Source organism: Macaca nemestrina, chromosome 5, assembly GCF_043159975.1.
Source record: "Macaca nemestrina isolate mMacNem1 chromosome 5, mMacNem.hap1, whole genome shotgun sequence".
NCBI lineage: Eukaryota > Metazoa > Chordata > Mammalia > Primates > Cercopithecidae > Macaca > Macaca nemestrina.
The window spans coordinates 156,038,937-156,050,516 of record NC_092129.1 but is presented as its reverse complement, the minus strand read 5'-3'; the positions used below and the strand labels follow the sequence as shown (position 1 = coordinate 156,050,516).

At 41.4% G+C, this 11,580-nt stretch overlaps 2 protein-coding genes across 3 annotated transcripts in view; both read left to right on the top strand.

Moving 5' to 3' along the window:
• Positions 1-263: 263 nt before the first annotated feature.
• LOC105491618 (zinc finger and SCAN domain containing 26) lies at positions 264-11,128 on the top strand. The gene is given in 5 exon segments (XM_024795988.2): positions 264-406; positions 5,008-5,088; positions 5,176-5,493; positions 5,822-5,939; positions 9,327-11,128. Coding segments are annotated over 4 exon segments (1,350 nt in total). The 5' UTR covers positions 264-406; positions 5,008-5,073; the 3' UTR covers positions 10,226-11,128.
• Positions 5,823-11,580, top strand: part of LOC105491617 (piggyBac transposable element derived 1) — a 32,739-nt gene continuing 26,981 nt past the window's right edge. For both annotated transcript variants that reach the window (XM_011758166.2, XM_011758165.2), the window contains exon 1: positions 5,823-5,939. The gene's annotated coding sequence lies outside the window, so the exon portion shown is untranslated. The remainder of the gene's footprint in view (positions 5,940-11,580) is intronic.

Below are 11,580 nucleotides of genomic sequence, written 5' to 3'. Positions count from 1 at the left end.
TTTTGCCATTGTGTTTGATGAATTTTTAAATTGGGAAAAAATGGCGAAGTGTGTGTGTTTTATTTATGTGAGCAAAGTGAAAATATTGGTTGTTTGTGGTATCACTCAACGGAGCTGGCCTGTTTTTACATCAATAAAATAAACATTGGCTTTAAAATGAGAAAGAACTAAAACAAAAAACCCAACAATCTCAGCTCGCAACGAAATGACCCTCCCAGCTATGCTCAGCAGGCGGTACCCATGTTAGTCTCCTTCGGCTATGCCTGAGCAGTGGCACCATCGAGCCACGGTCCTCCAGCTTTCCTAGAGCGGAGAAAAAGGTGCTCCGAAGAGCTAGAGCTGACCCTCGGTGATGCGCTAAGATGGTGTTTCAGAGCGTTTGGCTCCTCTGAGGCCCCTTGGCCAGGTGAGCAGACCCTGGAGCTGGGCCCCGGGCTGGGGCGGAACTGAGGCTTAGGGGCCTAGGGAGCAGCTGGTTCCCCGCAGGTGCAGAGAACCTTCTCTCGATCGAGGGGGCGGGGTTCGTAGCAGAGATGTCCGCCCTGGGGCCTGTGATAGTGATGAAGCTGTGGATCTAGTTAACCGAGTACAACCTTCTGCTGCATATTTTTCATCCACTGTGCGCAATTTTAAGTAGGTATTAAATGTAGGCGTCACCGAGAAGGTAATATTTGAGCAGAAATCTGAAGGAGGTGGATGGAAAGATCTAAGTGGCTTTTGCGGACAGGAACTTTCTAGGTAGAGGGAATAGCAAGTGCAAAGGTCCTAAAGCAGGAGCTTGCTTGGCATATTTGAGGAATAACGGGGAGACTAGAGTGGTTGGAGCAGTGAACAAAGGCGACCTTTGTAGGGAATGATGTCAGAGAGATTGGGGTATGGAGAGGAAAAGTGTAGAGTAAATGATGACTGTATCATGTAAGGAATTTTGTCTTGGTGAGGGTTTTTGGAGGGTCTTGAGCAGAAGAAAACATGATCTGACTTATGTTTTAAAGCATCTTTACGTGGAGACTCATGATGATAATAGATTGTAAGTGGGCAAGAATGGAATCAAGAAAATTTAAAAGTTAAGAGTAATTTTTTTAAATTCCAAGTAATTCAGGTGGAGCCAGTGGTCAGATTATTGATCTGCTTTGAAAATAGAGCCAATAATATTTGCTACTGGGTCAGATGTAGGGTGTGACAGTAAGAGAGAAGGCAAATATAAAGTTTTGGGCCTGTGGGTGCAAGAGATACTGGAGGAAAGATCTGAGGTTTAGCTTGTTACCTTGTGTAAGTTCTTCAACTCTCCCTGTCTCAATTTCCTTCTCTGCACGATGAAATTAGGAATAGTATCTTCTTTATAGGGTTGTGTGAGAGTTAAATAATTAATATATGTGAAACATGTAATATAGTTGTCCTGGCTCATTGTTTTATTATGCTGAGACATGAAGTGTGAGTGGGCATTAACAAGAAGAAAATTGGAGGGTTGGAGGGTGGTCCAAGCAGAAGGAATAAGCTGTGGAAGGGCCAATGAGCAAGAAGGAGTATTGCAGATTTGAGGAAATAAAGTAGTTCATTAGATCAAAAAACAATTTAAACCATATTAAATGTTTTGAACTTAAGCTTAAGGGTAATAATCAGCCATTATATGTAACAGGCATAGCAGGTATATAATAATACTTCATATCCTCCTTAGAATGATCACTGTTTGTGTGTGGAAAATAGATTGATGTGTCAGTCCAGTCTGTTTGTCACAGTAGTCCGGGTAGGAGAAGATGATGGCAAAGGGGATGAGAAGTGGATTGATTTGAGAGAGATTTAAGCAATAGAATCAATAGAACTTGATTGATCAGATACATGAGATATGAAAGGAGGAAGGAATGGTCAGTTTTCTGGCTCAAATAGCTGGGTAGATGGAGCTCCTCCCAAAACAGTTTATCAAATTATTATATATTGTGTTTGATATATTTAATCACATTATAGAAATGAACTCACCACTAATTCAGCATCATACCTGGCCAGTAATCCCAGTACTTTGGGAGGCTGAGGAGTGTGAATCACTTGAGGTCAGGATTTCGAGACCAGCCTGGCCAACATGGTAAAACACTGTCTCTGCTAAAAATACAAAAATTAGCTGGGTGTCATGGCAGGCATTTGTAATTCCAGCTACTTGGGAGGCTGAGGGAGGAGAATCACTTGAACCCGGGAGGCAGAGGTTGCAGTGAGCCAAGATCGCACCACTGCACTCCAGCCTGGGCAATAGAGGAAGACTCCATTTCAAAGGAAAAAAAAAAAAACAACACACACACACACACATCGTACTCTATATATACGTATCAACATCATACCACATATTTATTTATATACCAATACTGATATAGATATCAGTATATATATATGTATGTGGCATAGATATATTTATATACTGATATTGGTAAGATATCTCTATAGATGTAATAATAAAAATACAGGTATATATGCATAAATAGTAATATGAATTATATATATATATATACACACACACACACACACAAATGCCTGTATTTGTATCATTATTTGCATAACTAGGGTATCTATATTGGTAAAGATAGATAGAGATCTAGAAAGAGATTTACTATAGGGAATTAGCATAGGTCATTATGGAGGCTGGCAAGTCCCAGTATCTTCAGAGTGAGTTTTCAAGCTGGAGACCCAGGAGAGCAAATGGTTTAGTTCCAGCTCAAGCCCAAAGGCCTGAGAACCAGGAGAGCTGATGGTGTAGTTCCTGTCTGAAGGCCATAGGCTTGAGATTCAGGAAGAGCTGTTTTAGTTCCAAGTCTGATGGCAAGAAGAAAGCTGATGATTCAGTTTGAAGCATTTTAGACAGGAAGAATTCTCTTACACAGGGGTGAGTCAGCCTTTTTGTTCTTGTCAGACTTTTAACTACTTGGATGAGGCCCACCAACATTATGGAGGGCAGTCTGTTTTAGTCTACAGTCTACCAGTTTAAATGTTAATCTGATTTCAAAAACATCCAGAATAATGTTCGACCAAATATCTGAGCACCCTGTGGCCCAGGTAAGTTGAGACATGAAATTAACCATTATAATACCAACCTTTTATTTTCTGGCTAATAATCATCACTTTTTTTTGAGACAGAGTCTCACTCTGTCACCCAGGCTGGAGTGCAGTGGCGTGATCTCGGCTCACTGCAACCTCTGCCTCCTGGGTTCAAGTTATTCTCCTATCTCAGCCTCCAAGTAGCTGGCACTACAGGCATGTGCCACCACGCCCAGCTAATTTTTTGTATTTTTAGTAGACACAGGGTTTCACTGATAATCATCACTTTCTTGGACTTTTTTACTTATATTAAGAATACTAGGAATTGGCTTTTTAAAGTTTAAGTTCATTTTGACTAAGAAAAATAATTATCAGCTGGGAAGTGTTACTATGTACACATTCAGGAATATGTAACAGCAAACTATTTGAAGGCTAAGCCACTGATTAAGTGAGCCTTCCCCCGTTCTGCCACTTACCACATGCACATTGATTCAAAGGCATGTATCAGCAGCTGACAGATGGTATTTCACTGATCTATAGGGACACTCAAGCATAGTCAAAGTCAAGAATACTAAATCTCCACATACCAAGGGCCTGCCGCAAAGGATGATAGGGAATTGTCTGAGTTCATTTTTGACATGTTGGATTTGAGAGGCTTCTGTAGGGTATCCTGGTCCCAAATAGGCAGAAGGAAATTCAAGTGTGACACTTGAGATGTCTGACCTGAAGAATAAGGAAATCATCAGCATAAGGACAGTAACTGAAGTCGCAAACATATTTGTACTCTACATTAGCCCTTTCTAGTTTCTGCCCTATTTCTCTTGTTCCATTCAATGTATTACTTTTTTGAAATTTGTCATTTATGCTCACTCTCTCCATTTTCTCATTTCCTATGGCAGGCTAGCTATTCTTACTACCAAAATTACCTTCACAGAGGTCACTAATGACATCTTTGTTTTTGAATCAAGTATCTATGCCAGGTCTTAGATTAATCCACCATCGTATAGCATTTCACACTCTTGAACACTGTGTTCATATCATTTCCCTTATAAATCAATGAATTCCTCATGTTCTTTAGAATTATCTCATTTGCCTCAAAACTTCTGTGAATTAGGTATTATCTTCATTTTACAAATGAGTGAACTAAGTCCAAAAGGATAAGTAACTTGCCCCAGGTCACAGCATGTAAGTGACAGGGCTGTATTGGAACCCAGGCCTGTCTAAGGCCCAGGGTCTTTCCACCATTCCACATTTGCAGAAATAGACCTCCTTGACCTTCTGGATACTATTGTCTTTTTTCTCCTCCTACCTTTCCAGTTCCATCTCACTTCTCTTTGTTACGTGTAGATGTTTCCCAGGATTCCGGCTCCGTATAACGTTTTCCCGGCCATAACTAACTACTACACTGAACATCCAACAGCTTTATGCTGTCTTTTTCTCTGTCTGAAAAAACTTTCCCTATTTCCTTGTCTGACTTTCACTTGTCTTTTTTCTTTTCTTTTTCTTTCATTCATTTTCTCTCTTTTCTTCCTTTTCAAATACAGGTCTTGGGGTTGCTATGGTTGCCCAGGCTGAACTCAAACTCCTGGGCTCAAGCAGTTCTCTCTCCTGAGCTTCCCGAGTAGCTGGGATTACAGGCATGTGCCACCATGCCCGGTGTCACTATGTTGCCCAGGCTGGACTCAAACTCCTGGGCTTCAGCAGTCTTCCCACCTCAGCCTCCCAAAGTGCTGAAATGAAAGTGTGAGTCACAGTGCCTAGCCTCAGTTATTTTGAGGGCTGCAAAATGGTGATTTTTCAAATCTATTATTCTTTCTACATTAGAGGGTATTCTGTAAGATAGTTTTTTCCTTCTGTATATATGTTTAGAAATGGTTGTTTCAGAGAGAAAAAAATGGATAATAGGAAATGTATAAACCCAAGAAAATGTTACTGTTCTTGTTAGCAGTACTATTACTGTTTCTATCGTTCTTGCTACTATATTTTTAGGAGTGTCTCTGAAGATACAGTCCAAAGAAAGTTCTCCGAAACAAGGAGAGCAGTCTGAAGCTGGGGATGGCGACAGCACTGGTGAGTGCCCATTCCCTGGCTCCCCTGAATCTGAAGAAGGAGGGGCTTCGGGTAGTGAGGGAGGATCACTACTCTACTTGGGAACAGGGATTCAAGCTGCAAGGAAACAGTAAAGGCCTTGGACAGGAGCCATTGTGCAAACAATTCAGGCAGTTGCGTTATGAAGAGACCACAGGACCTCGAGAAGCACTAAGTCGGCTCCGGGAGCTCTGTCAACAGTGGCTACAGCCTGCGACCCATACCAAGGAGCAGATCCTGGAGCTGCTGGTGCTGGAGCAGTTTCTGACCATCCTGCCTAAGGAGCTCCAGGCCTGGGTGTAGGAGCATCACCCAGAGAGCGGGGAGGACATGGTGGTGGTTCTGGAGGATTTGCAGCTGGATCTTGGAGAAACAGGACAACAGGTGGTAAGGGTCAGATGTGCTCTTTTTCAGGAATGCAGAAATTGAGATCTCTGGCCAGACAGGTGGACGTGGGCTCACCAGCGGAAGGAGAATTACTAAGCTTTGATTCAGTTTTTTTCCAGTCTAGCTGTTCATTTCTATAGGTCTTACCTCAACCTTACCTGGCCCTTGCTGGGAGAAAACAATGTGTGCCAGATTCCCCATCTTCTTTTCTTTGCCCCTCTGGGGTTTCTCTTTGTTCTCTTTTTTAACATGTAGGTGTTTTTCTGAACAGCAGTTTCCTAAACCCACCTGTATCTAATTATGCCTCCATATACCTAATTGTCCCTAGGATCCAGACCAGGCAAAGGAACAAAAAATACTTGTGGAGGACATGTCCCCCCTGAGAGGAGTGCAGGAACAGCAGGTTCGGCCTGAGTGTGAAGTTACAAAGCCTGAGAAAGAGAAGGGTAAGAACTGGATTGCATCTGCTGTGTGTGAGATGTGGTGGACTGTGCCTTTCCCTCTGAGGTTCTGCTTAGCACCCTTGTCTTTTGTTTTTTGCTTTTGTTTTGAGTTAGGTTTACTGAAGCATAATTTACATGTAGTAAAATTCACTCTTTTTAGATGTACAGGTCAACGAGTTTTCACAAATGTGAAATAATTATGGTCTAATCAGAACACTATCAAGAGATAAGAGATGTCTATCACCCCATATATTTTAGTTGAACAAAATAGCAAGGAAAGGGTACAAAGGGAACCTGGACCTTCACTTTGCTCTTCTTCCTCTTACTGTAGGGGTGAATAAAAAAAGTAGTGCTAGGCTAGCTACTTGGGAAGCTAAGGGAGAAGGATGGCTTGAGCCCAGTTAAAGGCTGCAGTGAGCAATGATTGTGTCACTGCACTTCAGTCTGGGCAACATCTCTTAAAAAAAACAAGTAGTGGCCAGGCATGGTGGCTCTTGCCTGTAAACCCAGCACTTTGGGAAGCCAAGGCAGGTGGATTACAAGGTCAGGAGTTCAAGACCAGCCTGGCCAAGACAGTGAAACCCTGTCTCTATTAAAAATACAAAAATTAGCCAGGTGTGGTGGCGGGTGCCTGTAATCCCAGCTACTTGGGAGGCTGAGGCAGAGAATTGCTTGAACCCAGGAGGCAGATGTTGCAGTGAGCCGAGATCACACCAGTGCACTTCAGCCTGGGTGACACAGCGAGACTCTGTCTCAAAAAAAAAAAAAAAAAACAAGTAGTGCTCGTTTCTTAATCAAGGCAAAGAAAGCCATTTTTAAAAAATTTCCTTCAAATTATTGTAAATGGCCACTCTCTTTCATTTCTAAATGTCACCTGGATTTTTTTTTCCTATATTTTCGTTTTTGTTGTTGTTTTTCTATTGAGACAGGGTCTTGCTCTGTCTTCAGGCTGGAGTGCAGTGGTACAGTCATAGCTCACTATAACCTTGACCTTCCAGTCTCAAGTGATCCTCTCACCTCAGCCTCCCAAGTAGCTGGGACTACAGGTGTGTATACCACCACACCTGGCTTTTTATTATAATTATTTGTAGAGACAGGGTCTCCCTATATTGCGCTGGCTGGTCTTGCACTCCTGGTCTTAAGTATTTCTCCCATTTGGGCCTCTCACAGTGCTGGCATAGGTACAAGCCACCTCGTTCAGCCTCCTTTATTTTCTTTGTCACTGAAGTTCTTCTTCCTAATTTTTGCTCCTCACATTTTTTCATTTCTTCTTTTTTTTTTTTTTTCCTGTCATAGGACTGATTACATTATATTGTAGTTTCTGGTTTGCTTCTCTTTTTCTCTTGCCAGACTAAAAGGGAAGGGTTTTGTTTCCTGAGTCAGCTACAGTTCCTGGCCTAGCGTAGACCCTCAATAAATGTCTATTTGATGAATGGCTGATTTCATATCTAAAACCATGCTTTACATGCTACCTATTCCTCTTTTCAATTTCCAAGTCACCTTCAAAGTTACCTTTCTTCTGGGAGCATTCTGAATAATGTAGCTGAAAGAAAGGGGCCTACCTTTTCTCAATAGCCTTGTAGAAATGAATTTGTACCATGTAATCAGTGATGGGTATATAGTTTAAATACAAAAAGTAAATGTGGCTGCCGTGGTGGTTCATACTTGTAATCCCAGTACTTTGGGAAGTCAAAGTGGGAGGATTGCTTGAAGCCAGATGTTTGAGACCAGCCTGGGAAACATAGTGAAACCTCGTCTCTACAAAAAATAAATAAATAAATAAATAGCTAGGCGTGGTGGCATGCAGCTGTAGTCCTAGCCACTTGGGAGGCTGAGGCAAGAGGATTGCTTGAGCCCAGGAGTTCAAGACTGCAGTGAGCTATGTGATTGCACCACTGTACTCCAGCCTTGGCAACAGAGCAAGACCATGTCTCAAAAAAAGTGAATGTAACATCAGTAGACTCTTGAAAATGTTCCTTACCCCCTGGATCTGTTGAAAATGTTATTTTCTATTCAAAATTCAGGGTTCTTTTGGTTTCATCCTCTCTTGCTTTTTTTAAGTTGTATATGTGATTATGTCATTACTGAAAGAGTCTTATTCCTTTTCCTTAATCTCTCACTCCTGCCCCCTGCCCCCATGTAGGACTGAATACTTCATTCTGTCGTAGAGGGTCTTTGTACACAGTACATTATTACTTTATTTAATTTCTTCACTCCTCACCTGTGACCTTCCTTTCTCTGATATCTCCTTACTAATCCCTTCACTTTCACTTTTCCTTTTGGCTGTCATCTACTCTCTCCTTTTTAATTATCTGCTGAATTAACTTGCTCACACTGATTAACCCTCCTTTGTTATTAGTGCTGCTTAGAGTCTCTTTCTTCTATTTTCTCCATCCAGCTTTCCTTTTACTCTCTCATTCTGACTTTGCATCCCCAGTCATGCTCCTAGCCTTTAAAGAGTTATCCTTAGCTACAAGAAAAACTGGTAAATAAAAATATAAAATGAAACAAAACAAAAAACTTGACATTCTTCTCACCCGTCTGCTTGTGTATCTATCTGAGCTTAAGTTTTCTCTATTTTCATTTAATTTCACCCTTAGGACACAGGCCATTTATTTAGTAAACATTTGTTTAATGTCTGTTATGTACCAGGCTCTGTGCTAGAGAAAACAAAGTCTGCTCTGCATGTGCTTACAGTCTCTTGGGGCATTGTGCATCAGGGGTGCAGGGAGAGAGATAGACATGAATAAATTATCACAGCATTGAGATAAAAACTTTGTTGAACCACACAGGAGAGCAGTTACTATTGTCCAAGGAGATTAGGAAAGCCGAAGGCATTTTTGTGAACTTCATGTTATTGTCACGGTCTTATGGTGCAATATTCTTTCTTTATTGATGAGGACACAGAGCCCAGATAATTTACCTTACTTTTTAAAGATTACACAGTTAGTGATAAAATTGGCACCACATCTACATTTCTTCATTTTCAGTTAAAATGCTGTCCCTTTCTTATGGGCCCTGGGGGTCTCAATTAACCTACCTTTTTTATTTTCCATGTGACATGTTATCTTCAAGACTGTACAGGCATGCCCTTTTAGACAGTTTATTTGCTTGCTTGCTAGCTACTCTGTGTGTGGTATCACATGATAAAATTTAAACTATTTAAAATAAGTTACCTCCCACCAGAATTCCCCATCTTTCCCCAAAGGCAGTCATAGTTAACAATGTCTTGTGTACCATTCTGTAACTCTTTTATACAATCACAAGCATCCACAGTGTTTTTACTTTGCACACATGGCTTCATTAAGTTTTTTTTTTCCTTCTAGTTGCAGATTCCTTTCCCCAAGCATCAAAAGACAAGTAATTGGTGGTATATATTTAATATTGCAGGTGAGGAGACAAGGATTGAGAATGGGAAGCTTGTTGTAGTAACAGACTCTTGTGGAAGAGTAGAGTCATCTGGAAAAATATCTGAACCCATGGAGGCTCATAATGAGGGCTCTAACTTGGAAAGGCAGCAGGCCAAGCCCAAAGAGGAGACTGAGTATAAATGCTCAGAATGTGGGCAGGGATTCCTCCAGCACTCAGACCTGATTGAACATGCGAGTACGCACACGGGAAAGAAACTCTGCGAGTCTGATGTGTGTCAGAGTTCCAGTCTTACAGGACATAAAGTCCTCTCTAGAGAGAAAGGTCATCAGTGTCATGAGTGTGGGAAAGCCTTTCAGAGGAGTTCACACCTCGTCAGACATCAGAAAATCCATCTTGGTGAGAAGCCTTATCAGTGCAACGAGTGTGGCAAAGTCTTTAGCCAGAATGCAGGCCTTTTGGAACATCTCAGAATTCATACTGGAGAGAAACCTTATCTATGTATCCATTGTGGAAAAAATTTTAGGCGCAGCTCTCACCTTAATCGACACCAGAGAATTCACAGCCAGGAGGAGCCCTGTGAGTGCAAGGAGTGTGGAAAAACCTTTAGTCAGGCCCTACTCCTCACCCACCATCAGAGAATTCACAGTCACTCCAAAAACCATCAATGTAATGAGTGTGGAAAAGCTTTCAGTTTGACCTCAGACCTTATTCGACACCACAGAATTCATACTGGAGAAAAACCTTTCAAGTGTAACATATGCCAGAAAGCCTTCCGACTAAACTCACACCTTGCTCAGCATGTAAGAATCCACAATGAAGAAAAACCCTATCAGTGTAGTGAATGTGGAGAAGCCTTCAGGCAAAGGTCAGGTCTTTTTCAACATCAGAGATATCACCACAAAGACAAACTGGCTTGATGAGGCGTTCTCTCCTTGTAGAACGTCAGAGAGGGCACATTGACTATCAAATAGCACTTTAGGAAAAGTCACCATAGCCCACTGTGGCATCAGAAAATTCTTGGGGGCTCCCTGCCTCTATTCCTTCTCCTTTGCTTTCCTTGAAGTCAGCTTTGGACCCCAATAATTTCATCCTAGATGATATGATAGGATCAAAGTTAACCAGCATTCTTCACTGCAGGACATCTCAGAGCTTTTAACATAACTGCATGATTATATACTCTAAGCAACAGAGAGCTTCATGACTGAGTAAGGGTTTTGAAGTCAGCAGTGAATCAAGTGCCCACAGATTTGCAGGCTTAAGCAGAACAAGAGAAGATTGATATTTTTGCATTTGCTATAGCAACTTACTCCTATAAAATAAAACTGATGATGTTTGCACCTTGAGACTACTCTCAAAGGTGTCTTAAAGTACAGGTTAATGGTGAACATTTTCCCCCAGTGGCTTCACCTCATTCCTCCCACTGGCCTTACCCCTTCCTTCCCCAGTGGAAGCATTTTCAAAAGCAAAGATATTTTTCGCTGGTGAACTTTAGAACTTGCCTTCAGGGTTAGCTTCATGTAATTTTACCACTTCCCCATCCCCACCGCATTATGTCAAGATTCAAGTTATAAATCAGCGTTTTAGACTTTGAAAGAGATTTCATGAGTAATTTGAATGCACCTTGCTGAATTAATCTGAATAGCAACTGTCTGACTTGATAACTCCAGTGCCAGTCTAGTGGCTGCTGCATAGACACTATTCAGTAAATGTCTGATGAAAGAAATTGGACTTTTGCCCTTTAATATTGATGATGCAATTTTGAAATGTTGCTTGTTCTGGAATACTTTGGAAGTTGAACAATAAAGTCAGCTTGGAGAGGAGATCATGATCTTTATATTGTGAATACCAGAATGTTACAGATGAAGAATATTAAAATTAGGGGTGTCCACTCCAAAACATATCACCAGAGTGATAAACACCACCTACTAATTGTTAGTAGCTGCAGAGGGTATTCCTTTCAGGAGAAGACTTTTCGGTCTTCCAGTGTGAAAAGATCAGTGAAACCTCATGTAGTGATTGGGACTGGATTCAGCTGCATATAGTTTAAAAACAAGGCATGAGTGACTTCATACAAGTTTATTTTTCTCTCTAATAGAAAAGGGCTGGAGATAATTAGTCCATCCTTGATGGCTGCTGAAGCTCCAGTTATCACATGTAAAATGTGGACAAAAGGTAGAGGAATAGAAAGAGGCTCCTCTCAGTTCAGTTACCTCCTTTTGAGCAGCCTCCAAAAATCACTTAGCAAGTATGTCATAGGCAAAAACCTAGACAA